This window comes from Gallinula chloropus (assembly GCF_964237585.1).
Source record: "Gallinula chloropus genome assembly, chromosome: 31".
Lineage (NCBI taxonomy): Eukaryota > Metazoa > Chordata > Aves > Gruiformes > Rallidae > Gallinula > Gallinula chloropus.
This window is the reverse complement of record NC_140116.1, coordinates 61,735-84,071: the sequence shown is the minus strand read 5'-3', so window position 1 is coordinate 84,071 and position 22,337 is coordinate 61,735. Positions and strand designations below refer to the sequence as shown.

The 22,337-nt window shown below is 58.6% G+C and overlaps 4 protein-coding genes across 4 annotated transcripts; all 4 read left to right on the top strand.

Annotated features, from left to right (window-relative positions):
* Positions 1-2,563: 2,563 nt before the first annotated feature.
* On the top strand, positions 2,564-9,224 carry GALNT6 (polypeptide N-acetylgalactosaminyltransferase 6; the record flags this gene model as incomplete). The annotated part of the gene is made up of 10 exons (XM_084277151.1): positions 2,564-3,051; positions 3,925-4,097; positions 5,032-5,181; positions 5,272-5,506; positions 6,736-6,853; positions 6,968-7,168; positions 7,625-7,756; positions 8,577-8,678; positions 8,811-8,963; positions 9,111-9,224. 10 exons carry the CDS (start codon positions 2,564-2,566, stop codon positions 9,222-9,224), a joined length of 1,866 nt encoding a protein of 621 aa, XP_084133277.1.
* A 2,069-nt stretch (positions 9,225-11,293) lies between these two features.
* CELA1 (chymotrypsin like elastase 1) lies at positions 11,294-13,135 on the top strand. Its single transcript, XM_084277228.1, has 7 exons — positions 11,294-11,382; positions 11,498-11,598; positions 11,854-11,979; positions 12,077-12,213; positions 12,506-12,651; positions 12,742-12,891; positions 13,005-13,135. The coding sequence occupies exons 1-7, from the start codon at positions 11,329-11,331 to the stop codon at positions 13,020-13,022; spliced, it is 732 nt and encodes a 243-aa protein (XP_084133354.1). The 5' UTR covers positions 11,294-11,328; the 3' UTR covers positions 13,023-13,135.
* A 622-nt stretch (positions 13,136-13,757) lies between these two features.
* BIN2 (bridging integrator 2) lies at positions 13,758-18,727 on the top strand (the record flags this gene model as incomplete). The annotated part of the gene is made up of 12 exons (XM_084277234.1): positions 13,758-13,835; positions 14,940-15,020; positions 15,189-15,243; positions 15,441-15,535; positions 15,721-15,816; positions 15,932-16,039; positions 16,149-16,234; positions 16,644-16,719; positions 16,970-17,052; positions 17,344-18,106; positions 18,311-18,391; positions 18,524-18,727. 12 exons carry the CDS (start codon positions 13,758-13,760, stop codon positions 18,623-18,625), a joined length of 1,704 nt encoding a protein of 567 aa, XP_084133360.1. The 3' UTR covers positions 18,626-18,727.
* Positions 18,728-21,481: 2,754 nt separating this feature from the next.
* SMAGP (small cell adhesion glycoprotein) lies at positions 21,482-22,089 on the top strand (the record flags this gene model as incomplete). Its single annotated transcript, XM_084277136.1, has 3 exons — positions 21,482-21,619; positions 21,763-21,840; positions 21,917-22,089. Exons 1-3 carry the CDS (start codon positions 21,613-21,615, stop codon positions 22,087-22,089), a joined length of 258 nt encoding a protein of 85 aa, XP_084133262.1. The 5' UTR covers positions 21,482-21,612.
* Between the last annotated feature and the right edge of the window lie 248 nt (positions 22,090-22,337).

Below are 22,337 nucleotides of genomic sequence, written 5' to 3'. Positions count from 1 at the left end.
GGCAGTGGGGCTGGCAGGACCTATAGCCCCTGGCAGCATCCCAGCACCCCTGGCGACATGCCCCTACGGCCTCCACGGGTCCCTACGGCTCCACCACCGCCCTATCAGGCCCTTGTAGGCCTTATGGTCTCCAGAGGCCCCTGTGGCTCCCAGTGCCAGGCCACCGTGTCCCCCAGTGTTGGGCCCATATAACCCCGATGGGCGCCTGCCATTCTCGGTACTCGGTCCTACAGCCCCTACAGACCCCCTTGTCCCCCCCTGTGCCCCACTATGGCACCGCCGTGGCCCCCCGCGTAGGCGGGCGGCGCTAAGACCGCGGCGTCCCTCGCCCGGCGGGCGGCGTTAGGACCGCGGCAGCGCCGCCTCGTGCACCTGTACCCCGGGGCTGTGGCAGGTGGCGGCGGCCCCGCCCCTCCCGCGTGTCGGCCCCGCCCCACCGGGACGGCACCTGCGGCGCCGCGTCCGCTGCGGAGCCGGTGAGCGGGGCCGGGAGCGGGGCCGGAGGGCAGGGCAGGGCAGGGCAGGGCGGGGCAAGGAAAAGCAAAGCAAAGCAAAGCAAAGCAGGGTTTGGTCCGGTTCCGTTCCGGCTCGGCCCCGTTCCGGCTGTAGGGTCCGTGCGCACCGGAGGGGTCCCGGCGCGGAACCTGGCCCGGAGGTGCCGAGGTAGATCACCTTTGGGGAAGAAGCCGGCGGGCCCCGGTGCTGAGCCTCCCCAGGGAAGGGGCTGGGAGACCGGTAAGGGCACCTGCCCCCCGCACACCCTCCGGAGGGTCTGGGGACTCGGGAAGGAGCCCCCCTCCGCCTCGCCCGCCGCGGCATCTTAGCCTGTCACCGGGGCAGCGGCCCCCGCTAACCTCCACCGGGCATCCCGGCACCCACCCCCGGCGGGGCAGAACAGCCGCCCATCCCGTCTCCGCGTGTCCTGCCCCCCCGCACCGGGAGCAGTTCCGCATCCCGAGGGCTCATCCCAGCCGCGGCAAGATCCGTTGCTCGATGCCGGGGGCCCGGGCAGGACCCACCTTCCCCGTTCCCCGGTTCCTATACCGGCGATGGTCGGGAGCCGGGTACCGGTTTGCGGGGCAGGGAACGGCGAAGCGGTGGGGGGGTTATTTTGCTTCTTGGTCCTTTGGGAGTCCCCGCAGTAGCTGGTGTCCTGGGGTTTATTAGGATCACACGGCTAACGAACACTCTTCGTTAACGTGGTCACGGTGGCGTCGCAGGAGGGAGACCCTTGCAGACAGGGGAAGAGAGTGAAGACTGAGTTTTCCTCCCCAGAGCGGGTTGCTCTTCTTTGTTCGACCTCCTTGGTGTCATGCAATGAAAACATCGGTGCTCATCAGCACAGGCGGGGTGGGAGCAGCTTTGCTCGAACAGGAGCTGAACTTGAGGCAGACTTGGTTTTCTTTTTTCATTAATTCTGGGGTATTTTGTTTTGTTTTTTTTTACCCACAACCTCCCTACCCCATGAAGCTGGTGCCACATAGTCCCGCCGTGCCTCGGGGACAGGCGCCCTTGGCAGTGAAGCGTGGTCCGGCCGCCGGCTTTGATCCCCACAGCGCTGAAAGCGCTGACCCCCGCGGACCGCCTCGTCCCTCCTCCTTCACAAGCCCAAGCTTCCTCGACCTTGAAGTTTCTGGCAGGTGCCCGTCTCTGCTCCAGAGCCGCACCATTTCCAAGGGGATATAAAGAAAAGGGGAAAAAAGAAATAAAAGGGGGAAAAAAAACCACACAAAAAAAGGGGGAGGGGGAGGCAGAGACCCCGAAGTGGAGGAGGAGGAGGAGATGCTGGTGAATGGCTCCCGTGGAGCTTGTCCATGCTCCGGCGGCAGCGGCTCACAAAACCCGGCGGTGGGAGGTTTGCTGGTGGTGGGAAAGCTCGCTCAGTCGTGCCGCTCTGTCCCGGCCCGGCGGAGGGTTTGCAGCCGGCGCTGAGCGGCCGTCGCACCGGACAGGGTACCGGATGCTGCAGCTGCTGCTCCCGTTCAGCTGAAACCGAAGCACTGAGGCGTCTTGGGTGCTTTATTTCCTTCCCAGTGACACCACAAGCAGGAAAAATACCCAGGGGAAGGCTTTTTCTGTATTCTTTTTTTTTCAAATTTGGGCTTAATTTAGCATCATTTGGCTGCTTCTGGTGCGTGTGAGGAGGTTGCAGGGTGTGGGGGGGATGCTGCAGCTCCTGGGGACATCCTGCTCTCGTGGTGGCTGGATCCAGAGCATCTCATGGCATCTTTTGAACCTCACTTTTTCCTGGTGTTTCATTTTTAGCACAGGTTTATGAGCTGGGAGGGTTGTGGTGGGGAGGGGCTTTTGCAGGTCTTGCTTGCCCCCCTGCAGGGAGTGAGCTTTAATGTGTAATTAATATTACGTTGATGATTTAATATCCCAGGGGTGCAGCCAAAGCACCTCCAGTCTGTGAGTTAACCTTGCTGGTGTTTCTCCTCCTCAGGTTTGTGGAGCTGAGCAGAACATCATGAAGCAACCTGAGCCCCCACATCCCTGAAATTCCCATCGCCGCAGGACACACCTTCCTTAAACCACAAAATAAAGATAAAATTAAAGAAATATGAGGCTTTTCCGGAGACGCTACAGCCCCTTGAAGGTGGCTTTGGCAGGCGCCATCTTCGTCATCTTCCTCTTCATCCTGCAGAAGGATGTGGGGAACAAGGACCCAGGTGAGGAACCGTGGCTGAAGAACATCGTCCAAGGGAAGGACCAAGTTCTCGACCTGATGCTGGGGGCAGTCAACAACATCCGAGACTCCATGCCCAAGCTGCAGATTGGCGCTCCGGTGCAGCAGGAGGAACCAGCCCCCAGCGCTCGCTCCTGCCTCCCCGGCGTCTACACGGGGGCCGAGCTTCGACCACTGATGGAGAGACCCCCCCAAGACCCCGCCAGCCCCGGAGCTGATGGCAAAGCCTTCAAGAAGGACCGATGGACACCAGAGGAGATGAAGGAGAAGGAGCGGGGCTACGAGAAGCATTGCTTCAACGCCTTCGCCAGCGACCGCATCTCCCTCCAGCGAGCGCTGGGGCCCGACAGCCGCCCGCCGGAGTAAGAGCTGTCACCCAAATCGCCCCTGGGTCTGTTTGCTCCCTGGGAGGGGGGGTTTGGTGGGGCATGATGATGACACGGGTTTAAGGAGAGTTAAAAGCAGGTTCAGAGCGGGATGAAACTGAGTGTTGGCAGGGGATGGGAACAGAGGGAGGGCTGGAAAAGTCCACGTGTTTAGTTATTCGCCCACCTAATTTAGGGAGAGTTGGATTTTAACAGCAGCTGGGTGGCTCCGGCATCTCCCTCCTTCCTTCCTCCTTTCCCTCCCTCTTTTATTTCAGCCCTCTCCAGTTGTTGGACATTTTATTTTCTTAGCTGAGTGGAACAACCTCAGACCCCACTGGGGTTGGGAAAAGGGGAGTGAAGGGGGGGGATGAAGGAAAGGACGTAAACTCCAGAGATTTCCTTTCCCCAGCTGTGGGCGGCTGGATTAAAGCACAGCCCCCAGCCCCTGCCTGCTGGGGAGGGATGGGCTGAGGAAGGCAATGGGGAGGGGTGGGGGGGATTTTGGGGTGGAAAAAAGGCTTGAATAGGAGGTAGAAACCCAGCCCTGGCATGGAAACTGCTCTGTGTCCCTCACCCCGTGCCGGCAGGCGATTATCTGTGCTTAGCAGGTGTAGCGGTGACAATGGGGGGGACACCGGGGCCAGGCGGGCGGCAGGAATGTGATTCACTTGACCGGCAGCAGAGAGGCGGGGGAGGAGGTAGAAATCAATTGAAATCAAAGCAGTGAAGAGCTGGGAGCTGCAAGGAGCCAATCTCCTGCCGTGGCTGGCGGGGCATGGTGGGGATGAAGGGCGTTTTATTTCTGCTGTGTCTGTTGTGTCCCCCCACTCCCCATCTCGCTTAGACCGCTGCTTTTCTCTCTTGGAGGTGCATTGACCAGAAATTCAAGCGATGTCCCCCCCTGCCCACCACCAGTGTTGTCATCGTCTTCCACAACGAAGCGTGGTCGACACTACTGCGGACGGTGTACAGCGTCCTGCATGCCTCCCCCGCCCTCCTGCTGAAGGAGATCATCCTGGTGGACGATGCCAGCACGGATGGTGGGTGGGAGAGAGATGTGGGAGCTGTGGTGGGATTTGGGAGCCAGTGGGATACTGGGAGATGGTGAGCATCCTTCCATCCATCCCTGGGGAGCAGCAGTTCTGAGCCAGCTCGGAGGAGAAACTGCTCACACCGAGTCTCCGACACGCTGGCAGCTCTTCCACGTGGCTTTTCTGGGAGCATCTGTGGGGATTTTCCCTTCTCCACACCTGGAGAAAAACCAGGCTCTCCTCCCATGTCCTGCAAACATCTCACCCACCAGCCCACCAGGCTGCAATTAGCTACACCCAGAGCAAATTAACGACGTGGTTCTTAATGATGTGGCTCAGCGTCAGGGCGCTGGGGAGGAGTGGACTTTGCCCTCACCCTGGAGATAAATGTTCCCTCTCCACCTACAGCATCTGCACGGGTGATCAAGGAACAGAAGCGCTGGGGCAGTGCAAGGCTTTATTGCCCCTGAGCTCGGCTCCTGCTGCAGTGGGGACTTGGGATCCTTTCCTGGGTCAGGTCTCCAGTCATCCCAGCTCTCAGTTGGTTGTTCCCAGCTTTTGGCTTGGCTGCATCTGCAGAGGAAGGAGAGAAATCCCAATTTCCCTGGGTGGTACCTTATCTGCTGTCCTGTCTCTTGGTGACAGCTCATCCTCTGGGTCCCAGTGACACTTCAGCCACAGGGTACAAGACTTTCTTGCCCCGTTGTTTCTCCAGTCCCTCCTTGGTGGAGGATTAGATGGGACGCGTGGCTGGTGCCTTCACAAAATTCACATTCTTTGGTCAAAATCACTCTTGGATCTGGGGGAAGGGATGCTCTGTGTGTCCCCAGGTCTGATCCTGGGTCGGAGCAGCAGCTCCTGCAAAGGATGGGATGGGGGCAGCAGGACAGGCTGGCGGGACACAAGGACCAGCATCTACTGGTTGCTCTTCTCCCCACCCCAGAGTACCTAAAGGACGAGCTGGATCACTACGTGGAGCAGCTTCAGATCGTGCGGGTTGTGCGGCAGGAGGAGCGGAAAGGACTGATCACGGCACGGCTGCTGGGGGCCAGCGTGGCCAGCGGTGAGGTCCTGACCTTCCTGGATGCCCACTGTGAGTACACAGCATGTCCCAGGGGCCCCCAGCGAGCTGGAGGGGGGTGAAGTTGTCTGCTCCATGACCAAATTGCTCGCCCTGCCCCAGGCGAGTGTTTCCACGGCTGGCTGGAGCCCCTCTTATCCCGCATCGCTGAAGAGCCTACGGCCGTCGTAAGCCCTGATATCGCCACCATCGACCTCAACACCTTCGAGTTCTCCAAACCCATCCAGAATGGCAAGCAGCACAGCAGGGGCAACTTCGACTGGAGCCTGACTTTCGGCTGGGAGGTTGTCCCACCCCACGAGAGGCAGCGGAGGAAGGACGAGACCTTCCCCATCAAGTAAGCTTTTGTGGGGATGTGTCTTTGGGGCTGGTGTGCTGGTAGCAAAGGTCAGATGAGCCCCAGGATTGTCACTTTTAGACCTAAAGGTGGCAAAATGAACCATCTGAGCATGTTTAGGGAGAGATGACAAAGAGCTGGGTGCCCTGTGCTGGGAACTGGCCCCTTCCTCCTGTTGTTTTTTCTCCTTTTTCCAGTAAATTGGGTTTTCCCTGTTGGTTTGGGTGGCTTCAGGTGGATGACGCTGTCCCTTCCCAGCAGAACTTCCCTTGTGAGATGCTTGGTTTGAGGGATCTCAGCTGGTTCGAGGGATCTCAGGTGGCTCAGGCAGAGTTGAAGCCATGGGGCTGGCAGAGGAAGAGTCACACCCAGGGTCTGGCAAACATGGAGCTGTAAAGTACCTTCTCCAAAACCACCTCTGAGTTATCCCACTCACCTCCCCGCTCCTGCAAAGCCTCTTGTTAAGGGTTCCATCGCTGCCTTGTGTCTCCTTGCTCTGAGGGCACAGGGTGGGCACCTGTCTGCCCCAGCCCCCTTATTTTTCTTCTCTTATTTCCACACAGAGAAACCCCAAGGGGGTTTTCCTGCCTCCCCCTCTTCTCTGCCCCCATGATAAGCCGGGTGCCCTGCCTGGCCTCATCCGCACCTGTCCCCTGGCCGGCAGCAGGGCTGGCTTTGTGCAGAGGTCACCTGGGAGATGTCCCTGTCCCAGTAAAGGTCCTTTTAACCACGAGCCAGCGGTTTGGCTCCCTGCAGCGTCTCATCTCTGCCCGTCAGGAACGCAGCAGCTCAGCCAATCCTCTTTGTCATTTATTCCATCCCCCAAACCTCCCCTTGAATAAAGGCAGTTTCTGTTCCAGCCTCCTCTAAAGATCAGATGGAGAAGATTATAGGAGCTGGTGCAGTGAATGGGGCTCTGGCCACCGAGCTCTAATCCCCCCCTTTACTTTTCAGCGATAGGTTTTCAGTAACAATATCCCCCTCACTCTGAGTGGAGAGCTGGCAGCGAGGCCCCTCCATGTCACGCTGCCACCACTGCCACCTCCGGCCCCTCTGTCAAAGCCACTACATCTGGGGCACAGCTGGGTGGGGCAGAGAGATTTGGGGAGGGGGGGATGGACACACGCAGCCACAAAGTGCTCACGCCCACCGTGAGGGTCATGACGTCCCCAAAACTCAGACTTTTGCTCTTCTCTTTTTATTCCCCCCTCCTTCTCCTTCCCCTGTAGGTCCCCGACCTTCGCCGGGGGCCTCTTCTCCATCTCCAGGTCCTACTTCGAGCGCATTGGCTCCTACGACGATCAGATGGAGATCTGGGGGGGTGAGAACGTGGAAATGTCCTTCAGGGTAAGGACGGGGCAGTGCCAACTTCTAAAGAGCGTCTTCAGGGATGCTTCTTCTTGGGCAGGATGGGGTGGGGGGTGTTAGACCCCCAGCATCTCAGGTATTGCCTCCCCAAAGGTTTGGCAGTGCGGGGGACAAGTCGAGATCATCCCTTGCTCCGTCGTGGGTCACGTCTTCCGCTCCAAGAGTCCCCACACCTTCCCCAAGGGCACCCAGGTCATCTCCAGGAACCAGGTTCGCCTGGCTGAGGTCTGGATGGATGACTACAAGGAGATCTTCTACCGGAGGAACCAGCAAGCCGCGCAGATGGCCAGAGAGGTACTGGGGGTGCTGGTAGATCTCCCAAGGAGGGGGCTGGTCCTGCAGGGAGCTCAAGCCTGAGCAGAGGGAGGATGCTCAGCCTGGAGGTGGGACAGCAAGTGCAGGTGGGAAGGTGTAGCTGAAAAGCTGTTTTAAATATTTTTGGCCATAATGTTTTGAATAGAAAAACATTGGGGAGTGGGTGTTTAAACATCTTTAATTATTCTTTTTTTTACACCACCAAAATGTCCTGGCCCCCTCGGCGAGGGGCCAGAGCCTGAGGGGTCCTCCCTGGGATCAGGGATGTCTGGCAAGACCCCACCACCGCTGTCAGTCCTGGGTATGCCGTGACAGACGATGACAAAGCTGGGAGGACCCCTCAGCTCTGAGCCCCGGCTTGGGAGGGGTTTTTGTTCTGTTTTCCTTGCTGGCTTCGGAGGTTAGTTTAATTCTCTCACGTGACTTTGTCGATAGAAGACGTATGGTGACATTACAGACCGGCGCAAGCTGAGGGAGCGGCTGCACTGCAAGAACTTCACCTGGTACCTCCAGACTGTCTACCCAGAGATGTTCGTTCCGGACCTGACTCCAGCGTTTTATGGAGCGGTAAGGACAGGGGTGCCCCGAGCATCCCACTGGGCTCGGTCCTTGGCAGTGAGGTCCCCAAAAGGTTGGGTTTAGGGGAGGTTGTATTTAAACCAGTGTGCTGCAGGGTTTTGACACAGCCTTGTCTGTCCCTCACTGCGTCTGTCCATCATTGTCACTGTGTCTGCCCATCAGCTGGCGGGGCTGGTTCAGGCTGTGGCTGATGGTGAAAGAGCTGGAATCCGGCAGAGCTGGTTTGGGACGAGTTACAGGGTGGGGGAATCAGTGGGGATGTGGCACGAGGAGGACTTGGCCTTGGGTTAAATCAAGCAAAAGAGATGGAAGGTTCCAGGAGCTGGTGCTGATGTTAAGGGTGGGATAGGAAAACCCAGCTGGGCAGGGGCAGGGAGCAAAGAGCTGGCTCCATCCCTGAGGATGGAGTTGCCACCTCAAGCTCTTTTCCTCTGAGCCAGTTGTTGGGGTCCAAATCTGACACCCCCCCCCCCCCCCCAGCCCTTGGCCAGGGCAAGGAGAAAAGCAGCGTTGGATGGCGCAAGGGCCAGGCGCTGGCTTCGCTCCAGTTCTTAATTCACCTTTTGTTTCCTCTCACCTCTGACTCGGAGTGGGGTGTTGGCACAGGCATTCCTCATGTCCTGGAAGGGACAAGGGACCCGGACACGGTGTCCAGTACTGGGACTGTGTTTGTACAGCGATAATTAATTAAACACCCAGCAAAACCCAAACCTGAGGCAGGTCCCTACCCCGGGACCTCGGAACGCAGCTCACCCCCCAACTTCTCACACCGCCCCCCCCCCCCCCCCGGCTCTGCTCCACCTCACAGATAAAAAATGAGGGCACCAAGAGCTGCCTGGACGTCGGTGAGAACAACCATGGTGGCAAACCACTCATCATGTACCCCTGCCATGGGATGGGGGGCAACCAGGTGGGCATACATCTACTCTCAGCATCTCCCCCTCCTGCAAACAACCCCCCCTGTTTCTCCTCTCTCCCCCAGGAGTGACTTTCCTGGTGCACAGCAGTGTGACATCCCCTCTCTGCTCTTGCCCCCCCTTAGTATTTTGAGTACACGAACCAGCGGGAGCTGCGGCACAACATCGGGAAGGAGCTCTGCCTGCGGGCGGGCTCAGGATCGGCCGAGCTGGGTGACTGCCAGTACCGGGGGAAACCGGGGCGGGTGCCAGCCAGTGAGGAGTGGGACCTGACGCAGGTGAGGAGATACATCTCCACCCTGGGCATCGCCCGGAGGGGATGGTGGCATCTCCAGTGATGCTTCTCTGCTGCTTCCCCTCCGTCACACCCTGTCTCCATCCCACCAGCATTGCTAAGCCAGTTGATGCCTTTATTTTTCTGGCAGGGCCGGCTGATTAAAAACCCAGCCTCGGGTACATGTTTGACAGCACGAGGGAAGCACCCGGCGATGGTTCTCTGTGACCCAGCAGACTCACACCAGCTCTGGTCCTTCACCTAAGTGGGGAGCGGAGCTGCCCGAGCCGTGCTCAGGAACCAAGAATCCAAACCAAACTTCCCTTTATTTTATTACTTTTTTTTTTAATTTAAGAAGTGAAGGCCTGAAATATGCTGCATTTCACGGTTGCCTTGAACTCGGTCCTGTGCCTTTGGAGCGGGGAAGCCTGGGGATCTGAGCTTGGCTGACGGTACCCCCACGGAGCCCAGTGCACGGCAGTCGTGGAGGTGCCTGAGAAGGCTCTTTGGTACCCAGCTGCTGCTCATCCTTCCCCTCTGCGGCTCCAGCCAGAGACTCTTAAATTCCTATTGGGCATTGAGACACGTGGCATGTGAAAACCAGGTGGGAGGAAACTCCTTCCAGTGTGGAGGAGGAGGATGGGGATCGGCTGTGTGGCTCATCCCGCAGGAGGGTGCATTGTGGTTTAGAATGGCCACGTGCAGGCGAGGGAATCCCGCCCCCCCCCTCCCCTCCCCTCCCTCCCCCCCCCCCCCCCCCCCCCCCCGGTTCAACCACCATCCAGCCTTCACTCACCTTGGCACTGTGAGCATCGCTGCTGCCAGGATGGGAGCCAGGCTTGATTCAGGGGCACAGGGGCGATGTTAGATGGTGATTTTTTTTTTTTTATTATTAATTATTATTAACGTAGGATGATGATAACTGGGTGTGATCCCGCTCGTGCTGATGCAGAGGAAGGTTTTTTCCTGGTCACACATCGCTCAAATGCACCACAGCATCTTCATGCCCTTGCCAGTGCCTGGGCATGAGATCTCCCCCCCTCCCTGGTTTTCTCCAAGCCTGAGTACTGTAGCTGCCGTTTTCGGGGCCATTTCATTGATATTGGGGGTAAAACCCCCGTTGCAAGTGACATGGGGGTGGGAGAACTTGTCTTTGCCTACACAGCCTCAAATAAAGAGATGATTTATTTTACAGACATGCTGTCTCAAGCGTTCTCCAAGCTCCCACCCCTCTGAATTGCCCTCCTTCCTATCCTGGAACCTCCCTTTTTACAGCCCTAAGGTGGATTTAAAGCCACTTTCACAGTGAGAGGGGGTGGTTCAGATTTGGGTTGGGTTATCCCTGCGCTGGGATCAGGGTTGGGGGGGGGGTTTGCTGCTGTCCCTCAGCGCTCCCTTCTCCCCCTGGCAAATCAAGGGATTATTTGGAGATCACTTTTCCCATGGAATCTTGTGTTTTCCTTCAAGATAAGAGCAGAAACGCAGCAGGTGGAGTTCCTTCCTTTTTTTTTCTTTGAACTGGGTGAACCGGTAATCACCAGTATCACCAGTGCTGGTTTCCAGCAACCACTCCTGGCATGTAGCAAACCGTTGCTGCCATGGGCTCACCTCCCCCTCACCCCGGCCCCCAGAATGGCTTCGACTGCTTTTTGAAGGGGGAATCAGAACTGGTTTTGTCAGAAATCAGGGGTTTAACTGTAAAACGTGTCTGTGTTCTGTTTCATCTCCAGCTGCCCCAGGTAGAGCTCATCCAGCCCCTGCTCCGGCACTGCCTGGGGTTTTTTTTGGAGGGTGTGAAGGTCTTGTCCTGCATTTACCTTGATTTCCCCATCCCAGGGCCCACACAGGCACCGTCCCTGTGTTGCGTAAAGCTCTTGGAGGTAACGCTGGGGGGATAAATGCGACGCGAGAGCTGGGCTGGGGCTTGAGAATGGGAGAAACTCATGACAACGGTGCCTGACGTGCCCACAGGAGGAATCCACTGGGCTTTGGGCTGCCCATCCAAGCCCGAGGGAGACCTGGGGTGCACCCAAGGGTTTTCAGCCCTGACCTTCGGGGCTGTGTGTGTTTTGGAAGGGGGACCAAGGTGGCTTGATAGGGCCGCGTCACCTGGTTTTCTTCCCATGCCTCCCCTTCCTCCGTCCCCTTTAAAGCTGCTGGCACCACAGCCCTCGTCCCAGACACAGCATTGTCGTGCTCCAGGATGATGCTGCAGCTCGTGCTCCTCGCCGCCCTCGCCCTCTGCGGTGTGTTCTCCATAGGAAGCTGTCGGCCTTGTTAGCTGGTGATGGACCCCCCTTTCCCTATAGCAATTAAGTCTTCCCCCCCTCTTTCCCACAGGGCGCTGCTCCGAGCAGGATCTGGATGGGATGCAGCGGGTAGTCGGTGGGACGGAGGCGCGTTCGCATGCCTGGCCCTCCCAGGTGAGTCCTTCCCAGGGTCAACCAGCGAATCCCAAGGGGGTCTTATCCCCCGTGGACCATGCAGTGAGACCCCCCCCACACTCCATATCTCACATTTCCCCCCTCCCTTCCCAAGATCTCCCTCCAGTATTACTCAAGTGGCAGCTGGCATCACACATGCGGAGGGTCCCTCATCCAGAGAAACTGGGTGATGACTGCAGCCCATTGCGTGGACCGGTGAGTGGGCATGTGGACCCCACCTTCTTCTCACCACAAAAACTGTTTTACACCAAAAACATTTCCAAGGAGAAACTTCAGATGCTCCAACCTGGAACACGATGGTCCTTTAAGGTCACTGTCTGTCAAGGGACCATCTCTGGTCCATCATGGACCACCTCTGGGAGCATCTTCTTGCCCTGATCCTTTCTGTACTGGCTCACGGTGAAAATAACAATAATTTCTGGCCTGATCCTGGGGGTTTTTTTTGAGCAGTAACCTGAATTTCCGTGTCGTGGCCGGTGAACACAACCTCTACTCAAACGAGGGCAGCGAGCAGGTCTTCAGCGTGAGCAAGATCGTCATCCATCCTTACTGGAACAGCAACAATGTCGCTGGAGGGTAACACACGTGGGGAGGGGGGTTTGGGGAGGGGCAGATGGGAGTGGGGTGGTGTGGGGGAGATGTTCTTGTGACATTCTCTTCCTCCTCTCACCAGCTATGACATCGCCCTGATCCGCCTCGCCAGCTATGCCACCCTGAACTCCTACGTGCAGCTGGCGACCCTGCCCCAGGAGGGATCCATCCTGTCCAACAACTACCCCTGCTACATTACGGGCTGGGGTCTCACCCGCAGTGAGTGTTGATGGCCCCCCCTGCCCTCAATCACCCCAAAACTCTGGGAAAAATGGCGGGGTGTGTGTGTGTGTGTGTGTGTGTGTGTGTGTGTGTGATATATTTAAGCCCTGGGAGGTCCCAGCAGCATTGTGCAGAGTTTTGCTTGGGGCAGGGAGTCACCCAGCATGGGGTGGGCGGTTTTCCTGGGGGCATTTTAGGTGGGAAAAGAGGTTGGGTGGCGGCTGCAGGCTCTGCTTGGGGGGGGGGCTCTTGGCCAGCATGGCATTAACCAGTCCATGGTGTCACACAGCCAATGGGCAGCTCTCCAGCGTCCTGCTCCAGGCGTACCTGCCCGTGGTGGACTACCAGACCTGCTCCAGCTCTTACTACTGGGGCTCCACTGTCAAGACCACCATGGTCTGCGCCGGTGGTGACGGTGTCCGCTCCGGCTGCCAGGTACGGCTCAGAACCCTCTTTCCCCCACCTTCTCAACCCAAATGGCATCCCAGTTCCTCCCCGCTCACTCTGGGTTCCTGGGTCCCGCAGGGCGATTCGGGCGGCCCCCTGCACTGCTCTGTGAACGGGCAGTACCAGGTCCACGGCGTCACCAGCTTCGTCTCCAGCCTGGGCTGCAACGTTCAGTATAAACCCACCGTCTTCACTCGCGTCTCTGCCTACATCTCCTGGATAACGAATGTAAGGAGACAAACAGGGGGCAGGCAGGGGGGCTGAGACCTGGCGCTGTTGTAACACCAGTGTCCCAGCTCTATCCCCACCTGACTCAACCATTGACTTTCTTTTCCTTCCAGACGATAGCCCAGAACTGAGCTGTGGCATGAGAAGAGCCCTGTCCCCGGCTCAGGCGGTGGACATCCCCTCCCCCCCCCCATTCCCTTGGGTTAAAAGCTCGTAGCCAGCGTCAATAAAACCTGTTCATCTCTCTATCATGCTGGTGGATGCTTTGTCCCACCACCTCCCCATCCTTTCTCCTCCAACCCCCAGCATCCCTTTCCCTTCCCTTATCCCAGAGCATCCCTCCTCTTCCTCACACCGTAGGCAAAACCCACATGAAAAAGCCACCAGCAGCGGGCTTTTGGGGCAGTCTGGGATAACACGAAGGGGAAAATGGGGCAAATCCCCTTGGTGGGGATGGGGGGCGGATCTGGTTGGGATTTTTCCCAGCTGTTAGCTCTATTTCCTAACCCATGCGTCGTTGCGATTGGAAATGTTGGATGTTGGTGGCTGTTCCTACCTTGCTGGTAGCTGCATCCCTGAGGAGCTGCCTGGCAGGGCCCGGAAACAAAAGACACCATCAAAATCGCACTGAAAATCCCGTTTAAACCCCAAATCCCACACTCACGCAAGGTCTACGAGGTGAGCATGAGGTCACCGCTGCTGCTTCGGCCTTCCCCGCGTCGCTGGGTGCATGGGGGAGCCTTGTCGGGAAGGGGGGGTGCCCGGGTGCTCGGCGGATGCCGGCAGCTGCTTCGCCTCGAACTTCCTCCGGAGAAAACATCAAACCGCAGTGCTGTGCGGCTGCGAGCAGGAACCGAGCTGCAGCCATGGCAGAGGGCAAGAGCGGGGGAGCCGGGCTCTTCGCCAAGCAGGTCCAGAAACGCTTCAGCCGGGCGCAGGAGAAGGTACGGTGCAATGGTCACCCCCAACACCCAGCCCCAAAATCCCTCCTTTCACTGGACTTTAATTATTTCTTCCGCTTGGCACCCAGGAGGGGGGAGTGGGAGTGGCACAACGGGCACCGCTTGGCACCCATGGGTACTTGTAGGGTCTTAATTTGGGCACTTCTGGGTCAACATCATTGTTGGTCTGAGGTCTTGGCCTTGATGGCATCTCCCCAATGTTCCCTCAAGCTGCTCTGGCAGCTTCTGGCTTCTCTAAAAGTAGGATTTCTTCACCCAAAATGCTTCCCAGAGGGTACAGGGGCTGACTGTGTGTGGCTAGTGCAGGGTCCCACAGGTTGGGTGGGGGTGAGGGTCCCCAGTGGGACCTGCTGTGGGGATGGTCCCGGGAACACCAGCACAGCCCCTGCCACCCACGCAGGAAGTGAGGGGGAAGGGCTGCGGAAGCGGAGAGAAATGGGGTAATTCTTGGCTGTTTTGGGGCGGTTAAGGGATGTCCTTTTTCCTTTTGCTCCCCAAAAAAGCAGGTGATGACTCCCATTTTGTGGGTGATACGGTGCCTGCCCTGCCCGCCCCCAAACCCACCCACTGCTGGGTTTCCTGGCTGGGGCTCGGTGCTAAATTGAGGTCCCCCACAGCTGTATCAGCACGGGCCAGGCTCCAGCTGCTTCCCGAGGGGGGTTCAGAGTCTTCCTGGACACCACAATGTTCCCTCCCAGACCGCCCCAGCTTCATTGTGCTCCTGTGATGGTGGCTCTGGAGGCAGCCTTCAGCCACAGACCATCCTCATCCTCACCACAGTGTCACCAGTGCCCAAGGGCTTTGCCCGCACCTATAGTCACGTGCCCAGATTATTTTGGGGTACACGGGGCTGTACCTATGAGCTTTTATAGGGTGGGACAACGGGTTAGCACCCAAAACCTCACCGATTTTCCCTAAAAATATAAAAAAGCACCAAAGGACACGCTGAACCTTTGCGTGTGTTGCCCCCCCCCTCCCCATCCAAATCCCTGGTCTGCATCAGCATCCCCCAGGATGGGGGTACCTGGAGGCAGAGCCTGGTGAGAGCTCACGGCCGATAGCTTTTCCCACCTTTCTCCATCTCAGGTTTTGCAGAAATTGGGCAAAACGGTGGAAACCAAAGACGAGCAGTTTGAGCAAAGTGCCTACAACTTCCAGCTGCAGCAGGTCAGAGTGGGGAACTGGGGAAGGGAACAGGGGATGAGGACACCACCCCTACACCATCCCTTGGCCCCGCTGCCTCCTGGGGTCCCTCTGTCCTCACTGGGCGCATGGAAATTGCCTCCAGCCCTCAGGAATGGCGCTGACCTGTTCCCTCACCATGTTGCTTTGCAGAACGAAGGCCATAGACTCTATAAAGACCTCAAGGCTTTCCTTGGCGCCGTGAAAGGTACGGCACCCCCTCCCCGAAAGTACTCTGGGAAACCCCCTGGGCACAACCCAGAAGCTGAGAAGGGGGCTGAATGTTCCTGTTTCCTTACCTGGGATAATAAATGATGTTTAGTAGTAATTAATAGGAATAAATACTATTTAGTAATTAAAAAATTATGCTGAATGATGTTTTTTTCCGGGCCGGTGGGGCCACAGTGATGCACGAGAGCTCCCGGAAAGTGGCCGAAACGCTGCAGGAGATTTACAGCCCCGACTGGGACGGTCACGAGGACCTGAAAGCCATCGCAGACGTGAGCCCCTTGATGCACCCCTGCCATCCCCAAGGGTGCCCTCAGGGCGCTGCGGGGGGTGGGGAGGCAGCGAGCCTGGCCAGGGTGTCCCTGGGGATGCAACCTGGAGCATAAAGCCAGAGAGGGCTTTGGGGGTGGAAGTGGGTGTTTATTCTCCCCATTCCCTGATGTTTTCATCCTGCCAGAGCAATGACCTCCTGTGGGATGACTACGAGGCGAAGTTGGCCGACCAAGCCCTGCGGCTGATGGAGAACTACCTGGCTCAGTTTGGGGACTTTAAGGTACAACCCCACCCCCCACCCCCCATTCTGTGTGCTATGTCGGGGCAGAGGGATGTGCCACGGGGGGTGTGGGACACACACACACACAGATGGTGGCTTACCCTGCCCCGTGCAGGAGCGCATTGCCAAGCGCGGACGTAAGCTGGTGGACTACGACAGCGCCCGGCATCACCTGGAAGCTCTGCAAAGCTCCAAGAAAAAGGACGAGGCAAAAATCGCCAAGGTCAAGCATCCCCCGGGACCCCCATCCAGAACCCCCACCCAGAGAAACCTCCCCTCTGCCCCAGTTGTGCCAGCATGGCCATGATTTCCCCCTGTCTCCCTTCCCACAGGCTGAGGAAGAGTTTAATAAAGCCCAAGCTGTGTTTGAAGACCTGAATAAAGACCTTCGGGAGGAGCTGCCGGTTCTGTATGGCAGGTACTGGGGATGCTGAAGGGAATGGGGTGTGTTAGAGGGGCGCAGGGACATTAAGGGCCTGGGGGACACTGCAGGGATGTGGGGACATGGTGAGGCTGCAGCAGGTGGTGCTGGGCCTGCCTAGAAGCCAGTGGCATCTGCAGCCCCCCCCCCCCAACCCTGTCTGCAAGGGGGGAGGCAAAGGCAGCCCCCTCCCACCCCCGTCCATGGTGGGTCCCCTCGGAAAAGCATCGTCCGAGCACAAGGTCCCTGGTGCCGTCAGCTGCGTGTGGCCGTGATGGTGCAGCCTCATGGCCGGCTGACCCAGGCGGACCAACCTGCTGTTACCCAACTCCTCGGGGCCCCCAGACAATGGGTGCTCAGCAACCCGACACCCCCCCCAGCTTCTGCTGTGCTTTCCCTCCTGCAGCCGCATCGCCTGCTACGTGACCATCTTCCAGAACATCTCCAACCTCCGGGACGTCTTCTACAAGGAGATGAGCAAGGTAAGGGGGCAAGGTGACACCCCAAAACACCGCTCCCCTTGCCCCCTCCCCAGCAGTCTCACAGGCATCCCCGGCTCCTCCAGCTCTACACCAGTGCCAACTGCCCCCCTCGGGCCTTCGCTGCTCTTCATTTAATTTAATAACTTAGAGCACCCCACGGACATTCATGGTGCTGCCAGGTGATGGGTGGCACCAGGAGGGCCCGGCTGATGTGTTTTCCCCTCCCCCTGCCTCCCCCATCTCTTCACAGCTCAATCGCGACCTCTATGAGGTGATGAGCAAACTGGACAAGCAGCACTCCAGCAAGGTCTTCATCATTAAAGGCATCTCGGGGTAAATGAGGGGGCGAGATCTGGTGGGGTGGGGGGGTATCAAGCGGCCAAATTGCCTGTCGTCCCCGTTGTCCCCCTGAAAAGCAGCAGCGTGATGCAGCCTCCAGCCCTGGGACAGGCAAGAGTCTCCCACTGCTGGCTGAGGGTGCTTCCGTGGTGTTGGGTTAATTAATTGGGGTTGTTCATCACTTGTGCCAGATGGGGAAGGCAGGATGGTGACACCACGGTGCCGCATGTCCCCAAGGATGATGCTGGAGTGTGGTTTAACCCCCTCTGTCCTTCTCCCACACAGCAACCGGCGCTCACTGGTCATCTCCTCACCGGTGAGCCCGCCAGCCATGTTTCCCTGCCCAGGGAAGGCACCAGACTGGCAGCCTGCAGTGGAAGTGGAAGCCACGGTGATGTCCCCAGGAGTGGACAGCAGTGCCACGGACCCCGTCTCCAATGGGGACCTGGGTGCCACCATCCCTGGCCCGCCACCAGCTTCACCCGCCAGCGGTGGGTCCCTGTCAGAGACGGCATCGGTGTCCAGCGAGGAGGCTCCAGAGCCTGGCCCCAGCTCCGAAGCTCCATCGCATGAGCAGGGGATATCAGTGGCAGCTGTGGAGCCGGGTCCTGGCTCCTCTGGGCTGGCTGAAAGCCGGGATCCGGAGCCAGCAGGAGCTGTCAGTGGGGTGCAGGAGGTGGCCGAGGGCATCGCCACTTCCCTGGCATCGCTGATTTTATCAGAGGCCATTGCCCAAGCTGCCGGCACCGCGCCGCTGGCGCAGGAAGGAGCCACAGCCGGGCTGGAGGTGAGCCAAGCCACGGCTCCTGCGGGTGAGCCCTGTCAGCCGGACGGCACGGCCGCCGATGCTGAGGGTCCAGCACGTCCCAGGGAGCCACCGTCCCCAGCCTCGGCCATCCGCTGCGATGCCCCCGGCCCCACGGCCTGTCCGTCTCCGGGCGGCGGGCAGGAGACGTGCCGACTCAGCGGTGCCACGGGCGAGCGCGGTGACTTCGAGCAGAGCACGGCGGTGATGGATGGCGAGGCCGAGGCGGTGCCAGAGGCTCAGGTGAGGAATTTCTGGTGCTGGTGCCGGGGCGGGGGGATGGATGGGGGGGGGGGGGGGGCTACATCCATGCACAGTGATGGCAACGGGATGCCCAGCTTGTTTGGAGACCCAGCCTGTGCTGAGGGCATCTGGTGGGGTGCGAGGATATGGGGCTGGGGGTCCGTGGGACAAATCCAGCCCCGTGTGACATCTCTCTGCTGGCAGATGGGATTGGATGTGGCCCCCGACACAGCCCCAGGTGGCTGCACTGGAGACAGCAGTGACCCCTTCAGCTCCCAAACTGAGGTGGGTGCAGCAGCACTTGGGGGGGGGCAGGGAGATGCTGACCCCCACCTGCTGAACTCAGCCCTTCCTGGCCCATCGAAGGGCCAGCTCTCCATCCCAGCCGGCTCAGCGTCACCTCCATTTCTCTCCCAGGAGCATGGCTGTCCTGGGACACTGGAGCAGGACATGAACCAGGACCCCTCACCAGCAGCAATCCCCCCCCAGGACCTGACCGAGACCATCACCCCGCTGTGAACCCACTGCTGGGCGCGGGAAACGGGCATCTGCGGTGCCGTGGGCAGATAATTGTGTGTCGTCCCCCCCCCCCCCCCCCCATCTGAAATAAAGGCATCGGGCACGGGAGGTGCTGAGTGGGGGGGGTGAAGGTGCCGGAAAGGCCCAAATGTCCGTCCCGCAAAAACCCATTGTTGGGATGGAGTGGAGGGACAGGACATGGAGAGGGATGGGGGGGACACGGCGGGGGGGGGGGGGGGGGGGGGTAGGACATGGCCCTGCCTGCGGGTTTCTGTCAGCGGAAGCCAAGCGTGGGAGGAATGTGTTGCCCTGTCCTCCCCCCACGGCCACACCGTTTCTGCCTTGGCGCCTTGTGGTGACGCAGGAAAAAGGTGCTGAGCCGGTTCCTCCGGCTCCATAAACTGTGCTGCCATGGAAAAAAACCCCCACAAGAAAGCAAACTCCCCTGATTTTACCCCCATGCACACGTGCTGCAAATTCCTCCCCCCTTCCCCCTTCGTATCAAAGCAAAACCCCATCAGCGATGGCCCCGGTGCGAGATGGTGCATCGCCGCCCCGATGCCTGGTGGTGGGATGGCTCCCTAGCACATGAAGGGTTAACAGAGGCGGCATTTCTGGGGTTTATCATCCCGGAGAAGCCGGACTGGAAAGGTGAGGCAGGAAAAGGGAAACGCCTTCGCCTGGGTGAGACACATGGTGCTGGCAGCCGCTCACCCAGCACAGCGTGTGCAGGTAAGAGCTGGGGGTGAGGGGGCAACTCAAGGGTGATTCCCCCTTCCCAATCCTTCCCCAAAATTCCCTGGGAAACAGGGAGGTTTTGAAAGGGGTTGGTTATGTTGGGCACATGGATTTGCACAGGGGGGTGATGGAGTTGGGAGGGGACACCAGAGCGCGACTAGTTTTGGGGTGAAGCCGAACTGTTGGCTCTCGGCTGGGTGTTTTCCAGTGGGATTTTGGGTTGGTGGGAAGGGAAAAGGGTTGGATTCTGCCATGGTGAGAGGCAGAAGGGAGAAAAGCCGTCGGGAAACATGAGTGGGGTGCCGGGCCGGGGAGGGAGTCCCTAGGGATCCATCCTGGGTTGAGGGAGGAGAAATGGGGGTGAAGAGGCTGTGGGGATGGTTTGTTCTTCCCATCCTTAATCCAGAGAGAATGGGGAAGGGGATGGGATGGGGTCTGCAAAGGTGCCCCTGAGCATCCCTGGAGACGAGTCTGTGCTCCATGGAGCTTTCTGAGAGCAGAGCCACAGGGCGGGGAGGGCTTCTCTGTGGGAACGGCTCTTGAGCAATTTGGCCTGATCGCAAGAATGAGGAAGATTATGGGATGGATTTTTGTGGGTTTTGTGTTGGGTCTTTTTACACAACCCCCGTGTCACTTTAAAATCCACATGGAGATTTGCGCCGAGCCAGCGTGCTGGGGAGTGAGTCACCCCCCACCCCCCCTCCATCAGCCCCCCCAAACCCCGGCACAGTCCAGAGGCTCCGACTGTGTAGCGGCTGGATCCCGGCCCACCAAGGTAACCCCGGCTCTGCAAAACATCCCGGGGCTCCTTCCCGTGAGCCCAAGGCGGGAGCAGCAATGGGGGGGAGTCGGGGTGCGCATCCTTTCCCTGGGGTTGTGGTGTGGGGAGGTTTTGATCCTGGGGTGAGTCTTTTCCCAGCTAAAACGGGGTTCAAACCTCCAGTGGGTCCCCGGACCCCATTTTGCTGATGCCATGGGGGGTGTGTGTGTGTGTGTGTGAAACTCTGTGTTTCCCACTGGCAAAGCTGGATGCTTCCCGATCTCCAAGGTGTCTGCTTGCACCAGCTCCTTTTCCTTTTTTCCCTTAAATCCCACTCTCCCTGCATGGTGGGGGAGGGATTTTCACCCATTCTATTTTTTAACCTCTGGAGCCACACAAGAAGCAGCTTTAGGAATCGTGTGCAGCTCCCTGACACCCCGACATCGGGGCTGGAAACGCCCAGGCAGCTTCAAAGCAAAGCCGGGTTTAAAGCAAAAGTGGGGTTAATGCAAATCTGTTTTTAAAGCAAAACCCGTGTTTAATGCGAATCTGCGTTTAAGGAGCTCGGGGCGGGGGGGGGGGGGGGGAGGGGGGCGGGGGGAGCTGCTGCAGCTGTGGGATCCTGGTCCCCGGGATGGGGTCCCACGCTGGTGGGAAAGGAGAAAGGAGTTTCCCCCAAATCCCACGACTCCGTTGAACTCGCACCCTGGCAGCGCTGGGAAGCAGAACCTGCTGCTGTGAGGGGATGTTTAGCAAACACCCGCGGGCGCCGTGAGTCACAAGGGCACAACAGTGGGCCAACCGGGGCTGGGCTGGATCCCGAGGAACCCATCCCGCTTCCCAAAAAGCCGGGAGGTCACCGGGCAGGCTTAGTGTCACCGCATCCTTGTGAGAAGCACCCTGCTGGGGGGGGGGGGAGGACGGGGACGGTCCTGGCCCGTGTCCACGCTCCCGTGGTTCAACGTCCTTTTCTTTTCCCAAAAATAAATAAATAAAGGAATTGTCTTTCCTCCTGACATCGAGCGGCGTGTCACCGTCACCGCAGAGCCGCTGAGTCACAGCTCGCCCGAGCCATCGCAGAGCGGTACTTTTTCGGAGGGGGGGGGGGGGGAGTGGGGCTGCTACAAAGGGTGTCTGTCCATCCCTCCCCGGGCAGAGTCCTGAGCTCAGTCCAGCGGGTGCCACTCCGGTTGCTTTAATGTATTGTTTGAATTCCTTTTATTTGCGATGTTCCGGCTGCGGCATCGTGAGGCTGATGGGAGGATCTGAGGGGATTTCCTGGCAATTTGAAGCTCTCAAAGTTTGGGAGTGCCCCAACCTGCACCTCTCCATCCCAAATAAACCCCAAACTTTTGCTTTGCTGAGCGCTGCATCACCACCGGCATCCCTGAGCCCTTTGGGGTGTTGCCTCTGAGTTAATTCCTCTCTCATGTTATTTCTTCAGCAGCTCTGAAGGATCACAGACCTCGACCAGGAAGGAGCTGATGCGATGGAAGGTGAGCACCCCGGGACTGCTTCACCGGGCTCTTTGTGCTGTGTCATTGGGCAAGACCTCACTGCGTGTCGTGTCCAGCTAAGCCCAGCTCAGAGCTGGGTCAGGACAAGCTTTGCTCATATTCTCTCTCCCTCTCTGATGAAGAAGAGCTGACAACCCCCTTCCTAAAGAAGGCTCACACCCCACCTCTCCATGAGGATGCCAACACCGTGGTCATTGCAGGTAAGGGCTGGATCCACCCCAGTGCCACCCACTCGGGGACTGCACCCTGCTCCCACCTCTGCCTTCTCCTCTGTAGTTGTCATCACCTTGGTGTTCCTCACCCTGCTGACGGTCCTGGTGGTGATCATCATCTACCTGTACAGAAACAAAGGCAGCTACCTCACCTACGAGCAGCCGGCAGCTGACACCGACGTGTCGCTGCCGATGGAGGATGCTCCAGCCAGAGAGAAAGAGGAGTATTTTATCTGAGCTGCTGGGTCTGGCACACGTGTCAGCCCCAGGTCCCAGGGACATAAACCTCCCAGACCTGAGGCTCTACAAGCCGCTGCTGTGGGGTTTTTTTTCCCTTTGTTATTTTTTTCTCCTCCTCCTTAATTTATTAAGTTAAGTTGACCAAGGATCCCTGAGCGTTCTGGCTCGGCGGAGGAGAGCATCGCTCCAGCTACTTGCACCCACTGCATCTCCTCTCTTTGGTGCTTTCTAATACAACCCAGTGA